At 36.2% G+C, this 26,229-nt stretch overlaps 1 protein-coding gene across 1 annotated transcript in view; it reads left to right on the top strand.

Annotated features, from left to right (window-relative positions):
- Positions 1-26,229, top strand: part of LOC104277506 (brain-specific angiogenesis inhibitor 3-like) — a 47,031-nt gene that overhangs the window by 18,843 nt on the left and 1,959 nt on the right. Inside the window, exons 8-12 of the mRNA XM_009874151.1 lie at positions 2,701-2,796; positions 4,183-4,222; positions 6,586-7,229; positions 18,392-18,427; positions 25,289-25,393. Of these exons, the coding sequence (XP_009872453.1) occupies positions 2,701-2,796; positions 4,183-4,222; positions 6,586-7,229; positions 18,392-18,427; positions 25,289-25,393 (921 nt within the window). The remainder of the gene's footprint in view (positions 1-2,700; positions 2,797-4,182; positions 4,223-6,585; positions 7,230-18,391; positions 18,428-25,288; positions 25,394-26,229) is intronic.

Here is a 26,229-nt window from a genome sequence, read left to right as displayed (position 1 = left end):
AGAGCAAAACGATTAGCCTGACCTGCTTGAACATGAGATTGTCTAAAGCTAATTTGAATCACACTGAGTAACTCCCATTAATGCTAGTGATGGCAGGAACCCACGTGTGTTTTCCCCTTTTGCTGTGTTCTGCTGACTAAAGAACATTTGGATTAAATGCATCGTTGGCGTCTAAAGCCCACATTTCTGTATCACAGGAGAAAAATAGAGTGCATGAGTAGGGAGAGGGTAAGTTATAAAAGCTTGGAGTTGGTTACTGTTGCTAAGGAAACCACTTCCCTGGTATCTGCACGTTCATCACATCTGTCTCCTGCTCTGCCTGGCTCCAAGAAAATCTTGTAACTTGATGTTAAAAGGGTGGGGGGAGGAAACAAGATTATGTTTCAAAGTAAAATGTAAAGACAGCACAGTCTGTACATACTCAACAAGTTTGAGCAAGCAGTTTAGGAAAATAAGCTGGTATTTAGAAACTTCAGCCTTTTTGTTCCTGACTTGTGTGAGGACACATAGGAGTTGCGACATATGTCGGTATGGTGGATACAGCTACATTTGACATTCCGTTAACATATTCAAATAATATGCTGCTTGCAATTCAGAAATACTGTAAGACACATGCACATTGAAGAGGATCCTAACATCAAGATTTACTGCCTTAGTATAGAAGATAGTGAAAGTAGGACATCAGGTTCTTGATCTCTGGAGCTGTCTGAACCGAAGTCATGAACACAGAGTCGCAAAAATAAGGAGGGCCACTGCATAGAGGGAGAGGTCGCATAGTGTTTTCTGAAGTAATATTGTTTTAGAGTCAAACATCATAAGGCTTGAGACGAGATTCAGCACAGCTAGGGTACATTGGAGGGAAGGATTCTTATTTTATTTTTTGGTCAAATCAATGTGCCAGAGCACAAAGTCTGAAGTGTGACCTGACTTCAGCATTGATAAAATGAAAGAAGTCTTAGATTTAATCTGCAACACTTGGGAGATACCAGATTAAATTAATGTTAAACACATAGAAAACCACAGGAAGTGCAGTGCTTAAAATCAGAATCTGACTCACGCTACAGGTCAAGCACATTTTACATGATCTTACCACATTGGGGAAGTCTCAATGTCTTGAAATCAATCCAAATCTTCCCACCTTCGTTCTTCTTTCTGCTCTATATTAGTCTTCCTCCACCTGCAACAGACACTTATCAAGACTGCAGAACACTCTTACTCACTTAAGGACTGAGCACTTTAAAATAATGTTTCCTAGTTGCAAAACTAAACTATTTTTTAAAAAATTCATTTTCCCTTTGTGAAAGCTCTTGTACAGCTTGCAGTAGAATACGACATATTGAAAACAGCCACCTTTTCATCAGCAACAGTTAATGAATTATCCTCTTGTGCTTTTCACAAAATGTTCATGAGTAGAATACAATTTTCTTCTTTTTAATTGCTCTGAGTGAGACATCCAGTAATTTCTAAAGACAATAAATGGAATGTAGATTTTTGTAGATATTTCTTTGTGTTTTCATATTCAAACAAGAAATTATACTAGTTTATTTTGCTTGGAGGTAACCCAACTAAGTTCCTGTTTACCAAGTCATGTCCTGTGATCAGGTTACAAATATTGATACTTCTGGAATGAAAGGTCATATTTTAAAGCTTAGATTGTACTGCTGTATTAGAATGTACCTGAGGATACATATTGAAGTGAAACAAATTAGGTTTTCATTCCAAGAAATTTTCTCTCCCTGCTGTTAAAATATTGGTAAAAATATTCCTATCTGTTGTGAAAGTTGCCTTGCTGTCCCTACTATTATATGTGTGAGAAAGCAACAAAATATATTTCCATTCTACTGTCAGCAAACAAGAACTGCATTCTTCTTTTGAATGTTCCTCTCTGTTGAATCACATCTTTCTGACATAATAATTTTTCTTTAAACATACATTCTACTCAAAGTCAAATGATAGAAAACCAAAAGCTTTTCCTATGAAAGATAATTAAAGATAATTCCTCAGATATACTTGTGTTTTGGGGACAAGTCTTCAAAATTACTTTACTGGGCTCTGTGCTTTTCTTCTTCTTATGCTCATACTTAAGATCTTTACATGGTCTGAATAGTTTTACTCCTAGAAAAGATGCATGAGATTCCCTATACATAGAGTTAGAGCTTATGACTGGCATTAGTAACGTCTTTCAAATTGGCTTATTCTGTAAAGTATAATTAAGAGAGAACAAAGTATCTAATTATAGTAACTGTTAAGAACTGAATTTCAAGCATCTTACATTTATCAAGGAGAAGATGTATTTTATTTTGTAATGCTTAATAGTTTATCTATTAGTCTTCCTATCATATGTGTACCAAACTGAATGAGAAGACAAAGCCAAGTACTAACACCCAAGACCGATTTAACTTGAGTATCAGATCATCACTGACCACCAGTTACTTCTGCCTGTAGACAAATCTAATTCTGCGATGTCTTGATGCAATAGACTGACATGCCATGTCTTGGTGCGATAGACTGACAGATTCTCAGTTCCCCCCCCAGCCACAAAATATGGCAAATGTATGAAATGGCAGAAATAAGCATTTATATTTACTGCTTCTGATTTATCACATATGTTAAAGTCATGCATATGGTTTAATTTAATTTTTAATAGAGGTAGAGTATATCATGTTGCACAAGAATCAGTATGAGATATTGTTTTCACAGGTTCAAGATGCATTCAGATGTCGACTGAGAAATTGCCAGGATCCAATCAATGCAGATTCTTCGAGTTCTTTTCCTAATGGACATGCTCAAATAATGGTTAGCTTTTATTTTTTATTTTGACTCTTAATTTAGTATTCCTATCCAAAAGAATAAAACTTACATTACTGTACATTGCAAGTATGCACAGCTGAAATATTAACACCATTTTTAAGCATAAATCTCTTTAGGTCATTACCTGATTCATTAAATCTCTTAGCAAGTTTTAGATTATTGGTGTGATCATTTAGTGGATTGCAATGAATTAGTATCTTTCACTAGTGTTCTCTGTGACAAAATATTCTTACATATGAAAATGAGAAAGTACTCTAGTAATATATCACGGCTTTTTCTGGTGTTGGTGTAAAGAGCACTGATATGTTCGAGAATCTTCCCTTCATGAAGCCTTGGAAAATGTTCCTATCAAACTAATTCAAACAAGGAGAAAGTGTTAGAGAATCTAGAAAGGGAGTCTATTTAGTGGCTTGAATCAACAGACAGTGAATGACTTAGTGTACTGGTTTGGATTTACTAATGTTGTTAGGTAGTATATTAAGACAAAATATTGGTCCCTTCACTTTCAATGACAGTTTGCCATTGACTATAATGGGGACAGGAGCAGGGCCTGAAAAAATGCAAGACTCAGCAAGCAGATGCCCTTCAAAAGATGATGAATTAAAAAGAATCCAATGTTTGGACTTCACAAGCAAGAAGAAGGTCACCTTTATTAAACATTTTTTTATGTAATAAACATTCTGTTGAAAAAAACATTATTTTAAGATTACTTGATTTCTATAACAGGATAAGTACTTTTGCTGAACTAAGAAAAGTGTGCTTGGGGTTTCAGCTTTTAAAATTCATAGTTCTTAAAATTTACTTTTGCCCAATGAAATAAATAATAGTTCTTTTCAGAGAGAGAAAGCTTCACATAACTACATTAGTAGCAAGGAGAGACAGAATGTTATATAACAGATAACCACTTCATAACAAATTGGTGATGTGTCAGATAGGGTTGACTAATTGGATTGCACTTATTCACAGTAATTTGTATTGCAGAGTATTTTCCATACTTCTGTTTGTAAAATTACTATGAAAATCTTCCTTAAAGATGATCCTTCTATGAGATGTAGAAGGTATTCTTCCATAAAAAATAACCCTATACAATGTATCATTTTATTAAAAGTATAAACTCTACTTCCCCCTATTTTATTTTATTTTTTCTGGTCAGGCAACATACTTTGAAAGCCACCCAGTTATACTTTAGGAAACTTTGTAAAGCTCTGCTGTTCTAAAAAAATACACTTCACCTTCTCAGCAACAAGAAACCACTTTTAAGAGACTATGACTCTGTAAGTAGGACATTTTGGAAGCGCTAGTTGGCAAAAGGTATTGTGGTTTAGTTTTCAATTAATAATGGTTGTCCCATTTCATTGTTTCTTGTTACAGACTGATTTTGAGAAGGACGTTGACATTGCTTGTCGGTCAGGTAAGAACACTGAGAGAATATTTAGCCAACAAAAAGAGGTCTTGTACTACTTCTTTGTGAAGTGAAAATCAGAAAAAAGACCAGGGTTTAATTGTTTACAGTACATATTTATAAATATTGAAAAAGAAAAAGTGGGGCCGCTGTAAGAATGCATTTGTTCCATTTTCTTACAAAAGCCTTTTACTAGAATTCAGCAGCTGGGAAGCAGCCAAAGATATGGTTGCCTGTTAGAAGACAAATGGTTTTGGAAAGATCATCAGTCTTAGACACGAAATTTTCCGTGCCCTGGTACACAAGCAAATGTGAAAGTCATTTTGCTACCAAAACCCTCCAAAATTTAATGTGTCTTAAAGAATATGTATATGAAGAATGCATCAATTGGTTTAATTTTAAAAAGGGGGAAGTTTTTGTGGCTCCAAGTGAAATCACCAGTAACTTAAGCAACATGGTAGCAGGAACATGAAATTTGATTCCTTTTTATCAGAAAAGTTGGTGGGTTTTAAGACATTTCAGTAATGTAATCTTTAATAAGTCAGCTATAAATGAGTGTTTGCATATTAAAATTCATTCATTTTAAGCAGCTTTTCTTCCATAAAGCACAGTGTAAAATAAATGACTCTGTGGAAATTTTTACATCTAGGAGATATTCCCAAAGGACATTTTTGCCTAGGGAGGCAATCCTGCCTAGACACATTTTGTTTTCAGTAAAGGGAAAAGAAAGAGAGGGAGGATGTCCTCTGCTCAGGGGAGTCAAGGCTGACTCAGCTGTTCTGGAGGGCGCTCTCTCTTCACTGGCTATGTGGAGGAGCCGAGAAGGTTGATCTCATTAAAGTTTGAGCTTCCACCTTCCACAACCTGCCAGTTCAGTTTCTTGCAACATGATAATAATTCCTCTTTATGGATTAGTTTTAATATGCACATGCATTTTTGAAGGCAGCAGGGTAGTACGTTTTAACACAAATCATGTCTGTCACCATGCAAGGCAGAGACAAGTCCACCGTAGGTCCAGACAGCTTCTACTTCTTACCTTTCCCAGCATAGATATGCACTACAGAGGGTCTTTTCAGGGGCATCCTTAATGAGATGACTTTGAGTACAATTATGAAGAGGCTTTACTAGATAAACATTTAAGCTCCTTTTCTTGTAATGAAAGATTTAAGAATAAGTCACTGGTTGATGTGTCTTAAGTGTGACTGGAAACAATGAAGCAGCCCCACTGAAGTTGGTTATTTGTGCACTTATTTACAAGCAAATGGTTCTTTTCGTAATAGAAGAATGTGAGGTGGTTTTATGTGAGGTAGGAGAAGGAGAGTGGGATGCCTTTGGAGCAGCTCACTGTGGAACATGGCAGTGAACTGACAGGTACTGGGGGATCTGGGTCATCAGAGCCCTCAGGCTACCCAAAGGAATGTAAATGTAATACCTGAGATACTTCAAGTTGTCTTACTGTCTGAGCCCCTGAGCTGGATTTTATCGCACAAACTAAAGCCAGTGTGAATTTAAATATTTTCAACTGGGACAAGAACATCCTTGCACCCAGCTAGAATAAGACCAGTGATTAGTTACTTCAATATTTTTTGTTACTAACTATCCTTCTTCTTTCAGTACAGGTGTTGAATTATGGGCATGTATTTAAGATCAATAATTGTGATTGTGTAGATGACTGCTTTATGAGACATGTTTATACTCTTTATAGCCTTTTCAGATACAGCAAAATATGTGTTTCTGATACCAATGGAATTTCTTTCCAGTGTGGTTACTTTTTGACACTTTTATTTAAAAAATAATTTAACATAGAAGAGTTTAAAACCTCATTGAAAGGAACATTTAGGAGCTTAAGAACACATGTTCATAGTTGTAATCTTATGGTAGGTCATTACAATGGATTGACAAAATTCTTCTGCCTTACAATCTGTTTGACATTTTACAGGAGGTTATGTGGAGTTAATAATGGCAGTACAGATGTCATAGTGTATTTTTTTGGAAAACCCTTAATTGAGTTCCACGTGGCAGGGTTTTGCTTCAACTGTAGGTTATCTAAGGTCTATGTAAGGCAGTAAGAATAAATGAATGAGTGTTTTTAATTTATATAAATGGCTGCTGCCTAGAGATCTGTGCCAGTTATACACCATACATTAAGAGATATTATTTTAAAAAAACAGAAGACCAGCAACAGAAATGCCCAAAAATCAACACACAAACATTACTAAGACAACATTTATAGAATAAATGGTATTAAATTGATAGAAAAAGATTTGAGAAGATGCACTGGTAAAGGAAACGCTGCTCAGTAAAGCCACAAGAAAAATACTGTTAGGCAGATATGGTTTCATCTTGTAAGAGTTCTGTTCTCTGACCTACAGTTTTGCATAAAGACATCGGACCTTGCAGAGCAGCTACTATAACAGGAACACTTTCTAGAATTTCGCTAAATGATGAAGAGGAGGAGAAGGGGCCAAACCCTGAAGGAATGAGCTATTCTACCTTGCCTGGAAACATCATCTCCAAAGTCATCATCCAGCAACCAACAGGTCTCCATATGCCCATGAGTATGAGTGAACTGGCCAACCAGTGCTTGAAAAAAGACAACAGTGAGTTGCGGAGGACTGTGTATTTATGCACTGATGATAATTTGAGAGGTGCGGATATGGACATAGTCCATCCTCAAGAACGGATGATAGAAAGCGACTATATAGTCATGCCCCGGGGCTCGGTAAATACCCAGCCATCACTGAAAGATGAGAGCAAAATGAATATAGGCATGGATACATTGCCTCATGAAAGGCTATTGCACTACAAAGTTAATCCAGAGTTCAACATGAATCCCTCTGTAATGGACCAATTTAATATCAACTTAGACCAGCATCTTCCCACCCAAGAACATATGCAGAGTTTACCATTTGAGCCCCGCACAGCAGTGAAGAATTTCATTGCCTCAGAGCTGGATGACAATGCAGGATTATCAAGAAGTGAAACTGGATCCACAATATCAATGAGCTCTTTAGAGGTCAGTGGTGCATGAACAAATTGCATGCTCTGTGTTTCTAATTGTATGATAAGATAATAAATTGTGCCTTGTGTCTAAGGGGTGAAGCTAATGTTTTAATTCAGTATAAATTATTGTTTAGGATCATAGACTACTGCTCATATTTCTCTTATTATCGGAAGTGTTTATACCTAGAAAACAAGATTGAAGTTTCAGAGCCAGCCAGTATGAAACGGTATAGTTCCAGAGGTTTAATAGTCCACACAACTACAAAGGATTTTGTGACCTATCAGACAAAGTCCAGAAGAAAATACTGTTTTGCTATGAGAAGAAAAACTATTCCTGCAAGAGATAAACGATAATCATTGACCCTAGCTGCAAGCACATGCTCTGAAAAATTTGCCATTTTATTGCTGAACATCATATCTGTATCAGATATGATCGGTCTGATTCTGCTCTCACTAGTGTAAATCTTGGATTCTTTCATCCAATAGTTCACGATTTACTGATTTATTTTCTATATACATTTGCATGTTCACTTGTGTGTGCAGGCATTGGTACAACTGATGTGTGCAATAGGCACAGGTGGACTGCATGTGGAGTATCCAAGATTCCACTCAGATTGCAAAAATGAACTGAAAAGCCTTTTAAAAAAAGGATTCAGTTCTTTACTACAATCTGTCTGTGAGATTTAAACATTATAAAAGCGAAAGCTATTTATATCATTTTTTAAGACCTAAGTGTCAAATACTGCTATTCCTACTGAACCTTTGTTTATGCAAAACCACAAGTGAGGTGGACTTGATTTCTAACTTGGGCCTTCTTAATAATTGGGAATACATTTTACCAGCATTTCATATGCTATGAAATGCGGCATTTGGTTGGAAAGAAAAGGACAAATGAGAAAAATATAGTACTTACTCATTCTCTGAAAGAAGTTACAGATGGTAAAAACTTCTGCTGTATGTGTAGACATGAAGACATTAGCTATTACTCTACAATATTTGGACCCGTCTGTGGAGGGAAGCAGTACCTTTACCTGATTTTCAATTGTTAGACACAGAACTGTAGTCAATATTTTGTAGAATATTGGATACTTGTGGATATTTCTTTTACAACAGAGTTGAAGTTCTATGTGTGTATTGAATGAAGAGTTTGGGCAGAAGAATGGAACGTAGTTGCTTTTCAAGAGATGCCTTTACAAGTTGCTTTTCAAGAGATGCCTTACAAGCTTTGAAAGTGAAATATTTCTCTCACCATTTATATTGTGTGTGTACTATCATGAGTTTTTACAAGATATAATTTAACTGAAAAAATAATTAAAAAATGAAGGGTAGGTCCTTGCAAATAATCAACTGTTATTCACTTTTTGTTGTTAGAGCAAGCATGTATAATCTTGGGACAAATTTTCAAAATTATTTCTAAAATGTAGTACAAGTCTTTGCCCACTGAGCGCTCAGACAGACACGATTTTTCAGAGAGAGATTGTATTGTTAAAGAAGTTACTGCTCTCAGCTCACATATATTAGTTAATAGATCTTAGGTGGTGTACAGGAGTTTTTCTCCCATTTAATGCAACTCCAGAAGCAGGATAGCTAAAGTCCCCTTCCACTAGTATCCTCTCTCACCTATCTACAACACCATCTTTCAGATAGTTTTTGTCAGGTACAGAGACTCAAATTCAGCCTGATTAAGATTAGACATATGGGTGGAATATCTAGGGAAGGTTCACAGTTTCTTGAGGAAATAAGCAGACCTGCCACCATACTGTCCACTCCACCTGAGGACTAAATTGCTTTCTGGTGATACCTGTCTCTTCCCAGTGGTGATAAATGTCAAATAGGAGACCTAAATAAGAAGAGTAGTTTAGTTCAGCTGTATAAATTGGGGCAATAATTACTTCATCTTATACAGAGTTCCGATTCCTGAGGCCACTTTGGAAAATGTGCCTGAAAATCTGCTCCTTTAGAGTTAAATTTTTAACTGCATTTGTATCATATTTTAAGCTTACTTCTCAGATGAGATACAGATGCTAAATCTGAATCACCATCCTCTATGTAATTTTTATGCTCAGAAGAAACTATGAAGTCCATAGTAGAAAATGTAGTAAAATATAATAAAATACACTAGTAAATATTTAATCTCTCCTAACTTGGTAAACATATTAGGTTTAGAAAGCTGTATTTTTTCCAGAAAGCTGCAAACAGTTACGATATTAAACCTAACTGAACACAGCATAATTCCATGTATTAGGGGAAAAACAGATATTAGGGTAGATCAGAAATGAAAGGAACTCTTTTGCCTTTTGTGTCTGCCTTTGTGTTTCTCAACACTACTTGATTATAGAGCATTAGTTCATCTTTTGATAAGGATGAATGAATTGAAGATAGGAACATGAAAAAGAAAATGTACATGAAGTCAGAGTCACAAGCAAATCTGGATAAGCAGAGCCAGCCAAATAAAGAATGTGACTGTGGGTTTATGTACACAGTGTGTAAGAATCAAGGGTTGAGGTAAAGCTCCAAAATGCTACTGGCTAGAGCTGACCATCTGGATTTACTTTTATTGCTGCAGTAAACAAAATAAAGATAGGAGGGTAATGGATTCTTTTGCAAAATATTTTCAATGCCCAGTACAATATAATATTAGGAGGTTTTAAGACCTTTAAAAATACAAGGCTTTGTCAGACATTACAGAGCAGCAAAACCTGCAGCAGGACATTTAGGGTTATTCTGCCCATGCTTTTCCAGACAGACCATCTCTAAAGGAGGTCATCCTGCTGTCCCACCCAAAGTCTGACATAAAAACAAACAGATTTCTGCTTTATAGGGGCAGTTCCCCTTTCACTTCCCTGAGAAACAGAGGTGTCCCAAGACAGACAATGTAGAGTTCTGTTTGTGTCTGGAAAGTTGAGTTCCTCTGCTGTTTTCCACTTCCAGATGCTTTCTCTGGAATTAGTATACTACTATTATTTTTATCATGTAATTATACACTAATCATCAGCATCCATTTAAGTAAAATGCACTTAGGTAGTTGTGGCCTATGTTAACATAATTCTTCCTTTTTTTAAAAAAAAATAAGATCAGTAATTAATAATGGGAATAGCTTATCATAGAGTCATAGAATGGCCTAGGCTGGAAGGGACCTTAGAGATCATTTAATCCAACCTCCCTGTCATGGGCAGGGACGCCTCTCAACTAGATCAGGCAACACATGGGGACTGAACAGGGATCGAACCCGTGACCTTGATGTTATCAGCATCACGGTCTAACTGACTGAGCTAACCGCCCCCCTAATGAAAATGCCTTAAGATGTCATGTGATGCATTTTCACTACCTTCAACCCAGCTTCTGATTTCAGAAGTGTAGTTATGAACCCACAGACTCTCTCTAGACACAAAAATACTGCAAGCATAACTGTTTGCAACTAAACACTGAGAAAAATACTATATTGACATACATAAAATAGCTCTTGTTTGTCCACTCATTTTACGGTGGACAGCAGAATTTGTGAAACACTAATGAAACACTAGTATTGTGTTTCAAGGAATCAGTTTACAGGAATATATCCATTATCATTCAAAGAATTCAATGTGTTTGGAAAATTTAGCTTTTGAGTAACATCTTCACCCTCCTAAATTCATGAAATGAATTACTTTCAGTATTTTGCACATTCCAAGAGATGATCAGCCCTTAGAACAATGTGTGTCTATTCAAATAATTCAATGTGTACACATAGATTAAATCATAGCAAAAAAACCCAAAGCTATTAAAAGTGAAGACTGAATGTCAGGTTTTTTCATGTTCTCTTTTATTTAGACTTTGTATTCGTTATGATCATTGGAGATGGATGTTTTGGAACACAGCTATAGTAACAGCACAAGAACATTATGTCCTGACTTTTAACTCTGCAGGGAGGATCCATCACCTGTAGTATTAGATATCTACATGTAGGCATTCCCTTCAGATATGGAAAAAGAGCTTTCCACACTTGGCTCCCCTTTAAAGTCAATGGAGAGAAATAGGCATTTTTAGGCCATTTTTAGACATGTGCTCCAGGATGTAAATCACATGCCCTCAGTGCAGATGTCTCTCTTCAGGTGCCATAGAGGAAGCCAGAATGAGTAGTTCAGACATAAACATCAAAAATGTTGATGTCCTAAATTTGGTTAGATGAATCCTACAGTGTGTCACAAATTTCTTTCTATTTTTTTATATCTGCTTATTTTTTCTCAAGAAAATGCTTAGCTGGAAACAATCAAATGTTTTATTATACATGGAAGAATTTTAACTTTCAAAAGATAGTCTGAGAATGCCATAGTATTTACACACCCTATATTTGCATTGCCCACATAAGTATAAATTTAAGGATCTGCAGATTCCCAATGCGCAAGTCAGTGATTTTTTATTTTATTTGGTATGTACACAAGAGTACTCATGCAGTTCTAGGCACAGGCAGGCACATTAGTACATCCTGGACTTTCTCAGGAGAAGTAAGTGAACATCTGGCTAATCTCCTGTACATCCTTTATATGCGTGGATTAAAACTGGCTTTACCTTGGCATCAAAGTGGCTTGGAGTGTGCTCCTTCAGTTCAATGCATTTTGATTTTACTGAAGAAAACGCTCTCGATGCACTCTTTTGGAATGGTTTTTGTTTTGAAAAGGTACACTCGGAGTGGTGAGCTCATTAAAATGAAATTACTTTGAAGTAGTGCATTCCCAGCCACTTAAATGCAAGGAAAGGTTATGCGGTTTAAACACGGAGGAAGAAGCTGATCTGTGCAATGTATTACCGGGATAAGTAGCTCTTTTCTTTTTATTATGCGAACAAATGAAAGAGGGAGTAGATACGTGCTGCCTAACTATGCAAGGAGACTTGCATTGTTACCTTTGTGGAAGAAAAATGACGGGTTCTGTCAAGGGAACTATGGTTAGTGTAATGTAAGCAGAAATGTAAAAGAACTGGGACTAAGATTTTAAACTACTATAAAGGGAAGGGCACGTAAAGACAGGGAATAGAAACATCTATTACAGGGAGAAGAGGGCATCTGATTTATAAGAACCAGAAGGAAAGTACTTCCCAAAGTGTTTGCCATGTAAAAGACTGGAACACTCCTTCCACTCTCCCATCTTCTTTCTTTATTCTTCTGTCTCAGTTTCTGCCATGAGATCTTTATGGAGGAAAGACATAAAGATCTTAGATGGGAAATTGAATGTGCAACCAAAACAACCCTTCTGTATTCATTCATGAGAGCTCTTAATACATTCAAAGAAAGTCAGTTCCAGAGTTCCTTGTCCAAATCACCCATGTGGCACTTTGGGAATTAAAACTATTAGAACTGAGAAAATAAAGGGATGTGTTAAAGATAGCAAAGTGCAAAGAAAAGATAAAAGTATAGATAAAAAGGGGAGACAAGAAGGACAGGCATGCCAAAAAAAGGAAGATGGCAGAAATGGAGAGGCAGCTTAAAATGAAAGTATTAGGAAGAATGAAATAAAAGCATCAGGGAAGGAGCAAGGTCTAAAATAAAATAAAGAAACAAACAAACAAACAAAAAAGAGAAGAAATACACAGTTAAAGCAGTCAATCTTGTCAATATCAGAGCATCAGGCAGAACAAAAGCAAAATGGTGGGAAGTAATTTTGATTTATGATGTGAGACAGGGAGAGAGAGAAAGAACAGAAGTAGAGAGACGAGCACCACAAGAGTTTCCTCTTTATCATGTTTCCACATTGCATTTATTTTCAGACATTCCATATCTCAGATTTCTCTCCCTCCCATTCCTCATTTCATTCTTCAATAAGCTGTGGAGACAGTACTTGCCAATTTTGTGACTCTCAGTGAAATGAAATCTTGCCCTATAACAACCCTTTTTTACTTTCACTTGAATGACTAGGTCTCAGACTCCTCTGTCTTCAGAAATTGTTGCAGATTGTTTTCAGGTTACCATACAGGAGAGGGGATAGAATCAGGCAGAATTGATTCTAGCAGCTGAAGATGTAAAGAATCAAAATTTTAGTCAGTATTATGAAGTGTAGCCTGTGTTTCAGACTTCATATTATAAGCAGCTCTCTTAACAACACATGATCCTTAAGAAACATATTTTCAATTGCTTGTCCTCTTCAGAAACACTTCATTTCCCCTCAAAGCCTTCAGAAACATGAAACAAGTGGGTTTTGTCGATAGAGTAAATACATACGCAGGTTACTTTATGAAAAAAAAAGGGGCAGCAAACCAGAATAATTGGCCAAAATAATTTTAAACTGAGAACTCAGAGGTTACATGTGTGCTGTGTGTGGATGTGCAAAATTTGCTAGCATATCTTAAAGACTTAAAATTCCTACATTAAAGAGCTAATCCACTTTTCATGAAAATTCACTTGCTTTATGTCTAGCTCAGGTTATGAACTAATAGTCAATATAGTCTTCTATACAGAAACTAAGGTCTGGGGTTTTTTTCAATGATATATACAAAAAAGACATGTTAAATAAAAACTGCCTATCCACATTCCACTTTTATATCTCCAAGCACCAAAAAAGATTTTTCTTTAATTTTGTTTGAGGAAAAAATCCTCCCCAGGCTAAGATGTTACATGTCAAATTTAATCTCAGCGTGAACTATCAAATGCTGATAATAAGGCTTTATATTAATAGAACCATGGTTATAACCCTCACTATAATATGGTATCTCTGCATTCAATTATACTTTGCACAATGCAATATATCTCCAGGAGTATCTCAAGTAATTAACCAGGTAGAGGTGTAATGCAGGCTAGAATAAGGAGAAAAACAGGCATTTGTCAGTTTACAGACATGGAGAGGGATTTTATTAGTTATTTAGTGAGAGCAACTCTTTCCTGGTGCCTACAGATTAGTGCGTTCTGGTGTATGGAAATTATTCTTCCGTATTTTATTTTTGTCCCTCAATGAGCAAAGTTTAAAGTTGCTCTGGTATTACACAGAGAAACTATACATGATTAGTACAAAGTAAAATTGATTTGAAATAAATTACTGCTGCAGAGCTCTTTTCACGGAGTTTCACTTGGTCCTGGAATGAAAGGTGGAGGGATTTTTCTGCTGTGAAATGGATTTTATCAATTAAGATCAAAGAGCTGTAGAAATCAGAGATGGAAAAAAATCTTGTCAGGTCATCTCTTCTATCAATGCAAAAACACTTTCTACAGTATATTTCTTTAATACATAGTCAAACCTCACTTTCAAGACTGAAATGAAGGGCTTCCATTGCTTCCCTTAGCAGATTATTTCGTACTTACATAAACTTTTTTTATTCCTGACAGTATCTCTGAAATTTTCTTTTTTTTTCATTTTCTAACTTACAACTTTTCAGATTTTTCTCACACCAGCTTTGCTTATCAGTGTTTATATCCTTCTGAGGTTTCTGAACAAGCTCCTGTGTTCGCCTCTTCCAGAGCTAATGTTTAAAAAAAAAAAAAGTATCACTTTTATGTTTTTCACTTGATCCAGCGTTATTAGCTCTCTAAAAGTACTATTTGCTGCTCTCATCTGAAATTTCCTGAGTTTACAGGCAAGATTTGGCTTCTGTCAGTTTGGAGTGCCAATGCAACTCACAGGAGTTGTTCAGAAAAGGCTATTCACATCCTTGCCCACTTAAATGGAGACTTAGTCTTTTTTTATTTGGTTTGGGGTTTGGTTTGGTTTGGTTTTGTTGTGTGAAGTTTTTTTATAGTATCTGTAATTATTAATGGATTGCAGTTCACAGCTTCAGCATTTGCAGAATTATCCCAGGTAACTCCCTGATGCTAAATAATTGCATGTGTCTTCAGTATTTCTAGGCAGTATCTTTATTAGTTACCTTTGCAGGTCTCCATCATTGGAGCTTTTCATCTTGGAGAACAGATGACTGAGTGAATAGAGAACATTTCATATTTCCTACAATATAAAAACCAAGAGCATCAAATGAAATGACAAAGGGACAAAAAACATGATTTTCTGTGTCATACTATGCATATTTAAACTGTGGAATTCACCACCTCAGCACATTTTGGATTTCAGGAATATGATTGTAAATATAATTGTAAAACATGATTAGACTAATGGAATAATGTAAAAAAGCATTATTAAGCTCAACAGAGTAAGCTCCTCCCAAGGAAATTCCTAAACCACTGAAGAACTAGGGAGGGTATTGCAGCAGAAATATCACTTGATACATCTCTATATCATTCCTGAAATATCACTGCAGAATCTGATCAAATACAAAATACTAAATGAGGCAAACCATAGATACTATCCTTTACAGTCATTTGTTATTTATATTCTACTAATATTAGTAGCCAAATGGATCTTCAGCTGGCCCAGCTTCCAGTCTAATTTTTATGTTGGCTGAAATCAGGCTCGGTGTTGCAGGTAGGTGAAAGAAAGTTTTTTGCAAAGAAACATACTGCAGTGACCAGTTCAACAACTGGTTTGATGCAGGAGATTTATTTGTTTTCTTCTTACTCCACTCAGCTCCTGGCTTTCATTAACTTAAATTGTAGAATGAGCCAGATGGTTGATTTCTGAAAGCATTTAGGTATGTGTGGAAAACCCCATTTTTCTCAGCCGAAAGAGGCACAAGTAAACTTCACTTAAGGAAAAAAAAAGGATATATGCAATCACAATTAAAGTGTTGATTTGCATATTTTAAGCTTGTTCTATATCATACAGAAACTAGGGAAAAAAATAGTAAAATGGCAACTTCCAGTTGGGACCAAAGGGAAACTTTCATCCTCATAAATTAAGATTCCCAATGACTTCAGCGTCCTTTGTTTTTCAGAAACTCACAGAACTTCACTGCTACTGTTTGGCAGTTACACACTTTTTATGTTTTAGGAGAATGGGCTCTGACAGCACTTGGGCTGTATTTCACCGTATGCAGCCATGGAAAAAAATGAAGCACAACCACAAAGCAGATGTTCTTTACTATATAAGTTTAAAATAAACATGTTTGTTATTCTTGTTGAGCCCTGGAAAAATCCTCACTGAGAGAAAACTGTGGTATGACCTCTTCAGTCATAACTAGTGTGATCTAACAGCAAAATTGCAATAGGTATCTCTTTCTGACAATAGCAGTTAAATACATTGTAGTGTTAGATTTTTTTTACCGTGCAAATGATGGCAGAATTGTCTGTGTGCAAAATCTAATAATTCAGCTATGCCATGTGTATTTTCACTGTCGTTAAGCCAACTTAAGGCAAAATATAAATTCTCCAGTTTTCTAAACCACAGTATCTAGCAAACTAGACATTTCTTCCTAAATTTTCCATGTTTTCACTCAAGGCTCTCACTCAGATGGGTCAATGATATCAGATTTGTTACTGAACTCTAGCTTAAAAATAGCTTTTGCAGGTATTTTTCAAAGCTAATCCTGTAAACTTCACCCCATTACCTGCTGTACATGTTTCCTCTTTTGTAACCGCTGAGTCTTTACAGCGGTAGATGTGCTCTAATTGCACCTTAAAAATAGATCCTTCCTCATTAGAAATATGTAGATTTCTTCAGGTGCTGATTTACTGTGGAATGTAGAAGGACTGTGTCAAAGCTACACCTCATAACTTGAGTGAAAAGTAAGAGCTGCTTTAAGAATTTGGGAATAATGTCTTCATACTTTTCTTGCCTCCAAGACCTTTGTGGTTTCCATGTTTTCATGATACTTATTTTTTCAGAATTGTTTTATTTATTTTATTAAATACTGTCTTTACAGTGTTCTAGGTTAAATCAAATCTTGCTGGTTAAAGATAGGTTTTCCAAGGCTTAATAGTGATGGTGGTTTCAATTATATTATAGACTGTTCTCTTATACTGCCTCCCAGCTCTTTACACATAAGCGCGTGACAACGGTGCTGCAGTGGTACTCATCATATTATTGTGGATTGAAGCATCAAAATTTTACTACAAAACCAGATATGTTACAAAGCAGTATTATCACGGCCTCAGAGACCAAATGTTTTCCACTTTCTACAACTGAAAGACTTGTAAAATTATTCCTTTCAATTGCAAGAGAACAAATCAGCTTACTAAAACGTGCATGTTTGTTAAACCAAATAAAATCGACATCTAATGAAGTCAGTAACATTCATCTCGACTTAATGGGTTTGATTTGTATCTCACTGCAGAAATTAGGTGCAATTTGAAAAGGTTCTTTCACTGTGACTTAAAGCCATCCTATCATACCACAAAAAATAAGATTAAATTGTAGCAGCAACTTTTTTTCTTTTGGGGGGAACATTTTTCCTTCTTTTAATTCTCATTCCTGAAGAGGAATGTATCTTGTCTTTCCATTTTCATGTTCTTTGCACTGTTTTCAGATCTTCCAACATAGCTTCTTCTTTCTACATCTCTTTAGTCTATTGCATGCCATTCAATTTCCAACCTTAGGACAAAAAAGGTATTTTTATCTCTTCTTTATAATATTTCTGCTTCTTTCTGATATAATTTGACTTTATAATTGGTTTCTTATAGAATCAGTAAAAAAAAACTGTGCTAAATTATTTGTCATATGTCTAAGCAATCATATTCTCTTTCGCTGTATACAAGTGGTTACTGCACTAGTAAATCGTTCTTGCTTTATATCAGATGCTTTGAATCAGTTTTGTCATAACTATAAAACAAAATCATTGCTTCCTCCATCCAGATCGTCATTGCAAACAAACAAGCTGAAGCTATAGAAAACGTAGATGGCTTCGGCTTGATTTTGCTATCATTTATTCCATTAAAATCAATGGAGTTGTACCAATGTAAGCCTGATGTAGGAAAGAATCAACTTCTGTATACCTATAAAAATCTAAATCATAAATACATATAGATAATTACATAAAAAATATAAATATTATTATAATTTGCAAATACTACAGAAAGTATAGAAATAGATATAGTTTATACACCAACTGGTTTAATTGCATGCAAATAACATGCAGATTATGCATCTCAGTGAAATGCAGTCTCATTTATTTCAGAGAAAACAATATGATATTGGTCTAATAAACTGTATGCAAAATCATGCATTAGTCTTAAATTACCGAGATAAAATCTACAACTTCTTACAGAATACCAAATATATATCTGATAGGAAAACAAGAATGTTACTTAGGCTCATTAATATGATTTGGTGAATAGTCCCCTTGTTAATACAACCTCTTTTTTCTTTCTTTTTTACTGCTTAATAGAGAAGAAAATCACGTTATTCGGACCTTGACTTTGAAGTAAGTTTTACTGAATTATTCCTGATTATTAAAAGTATTTTCCTAAAAGTAAATGTGAAGTGTTCATTTTACCAGATTTCAGCCTTGTGACACAGTAGATGTCACAGGGTTTTTCAATTAGTACTGTACAGAACATGATGAGCAATTCATTAAAACTACTTTGGTGCAACTTGTTTTTTAAATTTTCCCAGATCAAACTGTCATATTGCAATATTAACCATCATGGTTTCAGTTTTTAAATTCTCTGCCTCTTCATTTTCATCTGGGTTTTGGAGTTTCTTTCATTGGTTTGTTTGGGTTTTTTTTTTTGCTGGCTATCTATCAAAAAAGTGCAACATTTCTATAGGACAAGCCACGTGACTGCAGAAGGTTACTTTGCTCAAGAGATGCTCAATCATTTGTTCTATCTCTCTTCAACACTTATTTACTGGCATACGAGTTTCACGTGCAAGCAGCGGTTATGAATGTGTCGAATTTTGTTCTGGTGTTGTCAAAGCTTATGGATCACATGCTATATAAAAATCAACTTCGTGTAATATTCTTTACATTGGATATCCACAATTTCAGACTTACACCCTGTTAAGTGAGAAGGTTTGGTTAATGAGCACTATCTCAGTCCGTATAATTAAGTCTCTGAGTTTTGTTTACATGAAGATTTTTTTCTCTACTCTCTACCAGAAGCAATACAGCAGTTAGTTCTCAAGTGGCTGTTAAAAATTTATGGACTGGGGGGGTTTGCATAGGTTGCATAGGTTCATGCATATTAATAGTTTGATATAATCCATTATGTGTATCTCCAGAGAAGTTGAACAATCATAATATTTGCACGGAATCTACAGATCCTGGGCTAAACTTTTGATATTCAGTGAACAGTATGTATCAACCATAACTTTAAAGACTACCTGTGTTTGCGTGTGCAAACAAAAGTGGTTTTTACTCTTATTTGGGCTGTAAACTCAGTACATGTGATTTCAGATTCCAGTCTATAGAAAAAATAGAGGAACAACTAGCAGAATGCAGCCATAACATTAGTCGCAGAAGCCTTGCAATGAGAGAAGGGTTTGCTTTTGTGACCTGCTTTTGCTGAAATGCTGACCTTCCACGTCTGAATGAGATTTCTTGGTAGTTTAACATGACGCCTTAATCTCTTATGTCATTTTCCCCCAGAGCCTGTAGCTACCTTAAGCCATCATGCGAAGTCTCAGATAATGCACCAGACATAGATTCAGACAGTAATTTTAAGGAAAATAGAACGAAAAGAATACCCTAAATATGCTTTAAGATAAATGCACAGAAAGGAAGAAGAAAAACATGAATGAACAACAAAATTCTGATGAGCAAGCAATTATAAAACTAAATTCAAACAATATGAACAGAAGATTTATAATTATAGTGATATAAAGAATTACTTGTTTTTGTTGAAGGGTAGGAGTATCATGCCATTCACAGTGAGAACAGTCTCTGTGACAACAGATACTAAAATATTCTTCCTATCACTCAGGAGACCAGAATCCAGCCCTGAATAAACATTAACAATGCGGTACACATTCTGCTTTCAAGAATCACGCCTCCTATTACATATTTTCTTTTGACTCACATGGTTTGTTTAAGACACTTACACCTTTTTCTTGTCTTGTTTGCAGCATTGTTGCTCCATGGCACAATATTTTTACAAATATGATTATAAATCAAGAAAAATATTTTTTTTTGTGGAAAGGGAAGGATGGGGCCATTGGGAGTGACTGCTGAGGGAGTCAGAGTGGCAGCGATACTGTGCTACAGTAGCTGCTGTCTTTTAGAAGTACTGACTCAGACTAAGCCCATCTCACCTGCCTTTTTTATGGGTCCTGTGAGTAAGCCTGTGGGCTTTTCTGTATTCTTACACATAGCGTGGCTGGCTAGCTGTGGTAAAGCAAAATTTAAAAGTCTTGATATGTTCAAAAACCCACACAGATTCCTTTGCTCAGCAAGGTATTCTGATGGAGGGAATTGAGATAATGTCATGTGGCCAAAGCACTGCTATTCTTATACCTCAAAGCAGCTCGACTGGAAAATAGAATAGAGCCTGGAGGTGAGGTTGAGCTAGAATGATTGGCTATACTACCTAAATGTTTAACACTTTCTCTGCTTTGTCTGTGACCAGTGCCAGCTGGCATTCTCTAAGACAGTGTCCTTCCACAGTTCTGAGGATAACAAATGCTATGGATGTGGTTTTGAGGATAACAAATGCTAAATACGCAATATGGACATGATTTTCAAATTTGTCTCTCTCTGTCCTTTTCCTTTTAGTACTTTCCCAGTAATTTCTACACTCTTATCCTCTCACACGTGTCTCTACGTACATACAAGACAAACCCTCAGGCTATGCCTGTCTTTCTAAATTAGACATTTTGGGGGAATATTCATGGGTGCGAAAATATCAGTTTTTATATGGGTAAATTTTTAGAATGATCTTCACTATTTAGTCTGGACCACCCTTGTCTCTCCAAACAGTTTCTGAAATGTCCTTAGGGAACCAGCGCAACCTAGATACTAGTTACAATAGCCAGTTTGGTTTTAGACTTCTTGTTTTGAAGACTAAGAGAATTTAGTAGCATTCATGTAGAGTATTTCATGCTACCTGGTGCCAGAGAATTGTCTTAAGACATGTTTGACTTACTACCGTAGAGTCATAGTTTTGTCATTCAAAAAAAAGAAGACTGTGCTAGTGGGCTTCAATGCAATTTTCACCTTAATGTAGACAATTTGCAGTAAAAACAAAGAAACAAAAGGAGAGTAATTTTTTTCTGAGAGCCACAGATGAAATTCAAAAGCAGCTTCTATGTGGTATGGACACAGGCATATGACTACGCAAAAGCATAAAATACTCTCTGTCCCTGCTATCTCCAGTATATGCAGAGATAGTTTTAAGAGCCATTGCAATGAACTATAAATAATAAAAGTCCTGTGGCTGTGCTGGGTAACGTCATAGAAAACGTATGTCTCCAATCAAAGGAAAGGGAGAGAGAAAAAATTATGTCCAAATTGGCCAGCCCTCATCAGAGATCTTGAGCTGGTCAGAGAGGAGGCTCTCAAGAAGTGGGCCACCGCTATCTTGTTTGCCTTTTAAAAAATGTTTGCCATTACATTCTTAAATCATCCATTTATTTAAAATAAGTCAGATTGTAACATACTGAGTTTAGTCTGTAGGCAGAAAGTGTTTCTGTTACATAATGTGCTGTCCACTGTTAGATTTTGCAAAACACTTGGCTAATCCAGTTGAACCTTGAAGTTTGCTAAAATGAGCAGTCAACATGTAACAGCTCCTTTCTTGCTATTACTGAGGATTAGTTCAGACTCATTCACAGTCCAGTATCCAAAACATGACCAAGACTTTAGGTCTGGGTATTCTGTATCCTTTCTGCTGCTCGCTGTGGTAACCCCAGCTAAGTGCCCTCCAGCCCCAGTAATTATGTTCTCTTTTTCCCTAAAGCTGGACAGGTAGCTTTTTCATGAAAGCTCAGCACTAATACTTAGCTGTCAGATCAAATAAAATTAATTCTAATTATGTTGAACAGAAATACAGATGCTGTGGAAATTCCCAGGTGGACTTTATAATAGGTGTGCACTGACACTTACAAAAATACAAGAGAGTTAAACAGTATTATTGACAAGCATTTTAGGATATGACATCAAAATTACCTTTAAATTCTGTGAGAAGGTCTGACTCCTGAAGTCATCTCTTTAAGACAAAAGTAAGAACAAGACACACCTGACGGGAAAAATCCTTTCCTCTTACTAACTTTGGCAACTGATCCTACCTATAACATCTTGAAAACACAGCATGTTTCCATTATAGGGCTGGGAAGGCATTCCTCCATCTGTTATTTTCACTTAGCTGTTTCGTACATTATTTGAAAGAGAGAGCATTTTTACCTGTGACAATACAGAAAATCTCCAGAGAGGTTGAATGATACTGTTAATAGTAGTAGTAGTAGTAGTAGTAGTAGTACTGTTATATGTAAGATTGACCACAAATCTTAATAAGAATATTTGTGATTGAGCTAAAGTTCAGCTAAAACTGTCATAAATGAAAAAGAGAACTGGGTACAGAGTCAAGTTTGAAGTCTTTGCCATCTTAATGATAGCCATCCACACTTTAAATCCTCTTCTCGGAGTAGATACTCATCAGACGGAGGCTTAGTCTTTCCAAAACACCATCTGATGTTACGTGTGAGTGGGAGTAGGAATGTGAAAGAGGTGTCTGTTCAGTCTGACCCCCTTTAGGGTGTGAGGCACAAGAGTTACAGAGCCTGCAGGAAAGACCACAAGAAGGTGCATGTCTGTAGCATGGTGGCTTATTCAGGTGCTTGTGGATGGGCAAATCCCCAGCTGCACCTTACAAAGGTGTGCTTTCACAGGGCAGCAAGAGAAGCTCCTTTTCCACTCTGAGGCTATTACAATCAGCCTAGTATTTATTGGCCAGGATTTCCAGCTCTGTATTGATAAAACTTTTGTTTTTCTAAGACTGATAAAACTGTGTTTTCCACATTGGCCATTCAATAGAGAAAAGAGTTTAAAACCCCACAAGTACTTTGTGGGTTATTTTCTCACAAAAGAGAAGGAGTTACCCAGCAAAGCATATTTTCTAGAAAGGAGATAAGATGGTGCTTTCTAACAAGGAATTTAAAAGAAACCTTGAGTAGAAAAGTTAATGTTGGAAATTTCAGTTACTGCACCTTCGGTTCAGATTGTTCTTTCGAAGCAGTGAGGAGTGGCGGGTGTCAGTGGGTAGGAATTATGGAATGAAAGCCAGGAAAACAAAAAGCAACCAAAAGATCCATAGGTGCATGTGCATACCAGTCATTCTGCTATTAAGAATAAAATTTAAAGCCTTTTTTCTGGCAGACTTCCCACTGCAAGTGTTTAATTTCTCCTCCCACCTGCTTCTCCTCAGGAATAATGTAATGAACTGAGTAAGACATTTGCATTATTCATATTTGCTATTTAACAAATTCTTGGGTACATGATTCAGTAAGATATGAGAAAGCAGTGTTCTCTATATTCCTAGCCTTCTATTAAAAAGTTTCCAACTGGGGATCTTGTTTCACTGTCGTATGCTATTTCCTGCTTTTAGAGCCAGTATTTTAACCCACCAAATCTGTTTTATTCCCTTTGGCATATCTCCTTGTTTAGCCAATAACAATCTTTGAGGCAGAAGCTTTTTTAAAAGAAAAAAAATCTATGTATATGAAATTTGCTACATCTCCCTGTCTACCGTAACAGCAATAGCTTACAAGAATCCCTAGGAAGTCACTTAAGTGAAACTACCTTCATAAATTTAGATTAGCTTTCTCTAGGTAAATTACATTTTTCAAGGAGGTCCTCACCAAATCCTGCAAAATTGTTTCCCTTATTCACCCCACAACTCACGTTAAGTTTATAGGTTTTAATTGCTTGCGGTATCTCATGTCTCTTTTGTGAATAATGCTGCCAATTTCTTGTTCTCAGAAGTGAAACAAGTTCTCAAGCTACTGTTCTCAAGCTTTATTAAGGATGGTATGGCTATTGCAGCATAGCGGTAAAAGTGCATTGCTGAGAAAGCAGCCACATTTCACAAAATTTATAAAAACAGAAAGGAAATGAAAATTAAAAGTTAAAATCACTATTGGTAAAGCTTTGAGGGTCACCTACTGTCATTTCATTTTAAAAGGTACTAACCCAGATCTGGCAGAGGTGTTACCTGCTGGGAAGGGTCACACTCAGGAATGGCATATATAAGTTTGCAGTGTTTGTCACAACACCAGGGAAAATCAGGCTTGACAAATAGCAGACTTGCATGGATACTGGTGTCCTGCACCTTTTGTGTCAACATTACTGGCTGACATCCTGGCTGTAGCTCAAGTTCAAGCAGTTAAAAAAGCTTAAGAAAAGTCAAGCTGAGCCCATCTGCTCTTGGACTGAGGTGAAGCATACTCAGCACCTCCTGCCTCTTGTTCACTCAAACCGCAGAGCCAGAAGACTGTTTGAACAGCAAGCAGCCTTCGATTCCACTCTGGAGACTGGTCTGAATCTGTACCTGAGCATGAAATGTTTGGAAACAATGCAAATGACAGCCTAGGCTTGAAAAACCCTTCACTCTCCATGTAGCTGCCAAGGAAATATATGGCTGAGGGTCTCCTCCAACTGTGGGGGCTGTTTGGGGTCCGCACCTTGTGCACAAGAGTACCATATAATTAGTTTTTATCGAAGATACTCTGTGCATGGGCTAGAGGGAAGGTGGTTTCCAATTACCCAATCCAGGCCATAAGAAAGCAGGTAAAATTTAAAAAAAATATGCCCACTTTTCTTAGTGTACCTTAAATCCAACTGCATTTTATGATTAACTGAATGACAAGAAGATGTCTAATTAAAATGACATAACACTTGGGGCTTTTACATTTTGGGCCAAGATTTCTGAGTTCAGTATTGTCGTAAAAATTATTCTGATAGGGACAATTACAAACTGCTGCTGCGTTTCTATAGAAATTAGAATATTATCATCCATGCTCAGAACAGAAATTGGAAACAATATTCCCAATGTGCAAGAGAAATATCCTTCTGAGAAATTACTATCACTTTCAAGATACTTCTAGGCCAGCACAAAACCAGTGTAACTTAAGAACTCAGTACCTGGAGTTAAAAACAGTCACTTGTACACAGAAAAAACATTAAACAGAGTAGAGAGAAGGTTTAGCACCATTCACTTCTATTGGACTAGTCTATAGGAAAAAGATGGCCTTGGCAAATTCAATTTATTTTGTTATGTTGGGGAAAATAATGCTTCTCTGTAAAAAGCCTAGGTTAAATTATAAATATAAGCAATTATGTTCCATTTTGCAGAAGGTCATGCATACAAGAAAGAGACACATGGAATTGTTTCAAGAGTTAAATCAGAAATTTCAGACCCTGGACAGATTTCGGGATGTACCAAAATCAGGCAGTATGGTAAGTTTTCCTTCTTAGATATTTAAAATCCAATCCTTGAAAACAATGATGACACAAGAATCCTTTGAATTAAGTATATTTTCTGAGAAGACCTCGCTCTGCACTAGCTTTAGATAGCCTCAAAAATTAGAACAAAAGGTATTTTTGGTGATCTACCTCATGATGAGACTCATTAGATTTTACAACTGGACCATAACTAACACACTGACATCATTATAGATGATAAGTAATTGAACTGAGGGGAACGTATTTCAAATCTGTGTGTTCCTACCCAATCTAAAGGACTCTATATAGAGAAAGAGGCTCACTAATGTAGTTTGGTGAATAGGGCTTCTCCTTTAGCTAGGCAAGCAGATATTCAGTTAGGTACTGCAAAGAATTCCAGCTGGATTCACCTACACATGAGACAGTCGGAAAAGAACATCGGGTCTCTGTAAAGCCATGACTTCCATAATAGGTTTATAAATATTTACCATGAGAAAAACAAAAATTAAATCATCCTGAGTTGACTCTGCTATCATCATAATTCAAATTTATACACATACTCTCAAACACGCATGCATAACACCCTGACTACATCTCATAATGAGAGCAAGGAAATAGTTGATTCAGCCTAATTAAAACAGTTAATTTAGTGTCGTATGTTTGTTAGCAGTAATATTATGATTAGTAATAATTCTATATATAATTTTATAATGTGAAAAATGTTTATCAAGTGGAACTCAGCTAGAATCATTGTATTCTATAACTTTTTCAGAAGAGCTGCTCTCAGACATGAAGAAGAGGTATTAAGCAGATGTGAGGCCAATGGATTTACATCATTTACTTCATCTTAA

This window comes from Apaloderma vittatum, unplaced genomic scaffold, assembly GCF_000703405.1.
Source record: "Apaloderma vittatum isolate BGI_N311 unplaced genomic scaffold, ASM70340v1 scaffold41717, whole genome shotgun sequence".
Taxonomy (NCBI): domain Eukaryota; kingdom Metazoa; phylum Chordata; class Aves; order Trogoniformes; family Trogonidae; genus Apaloderma; species Apaloderma vittatum.
Note: the sequence above shows the minus strand (reverse complement) of the source record. Positions and strands in the feature narration are given on the sequence as shown.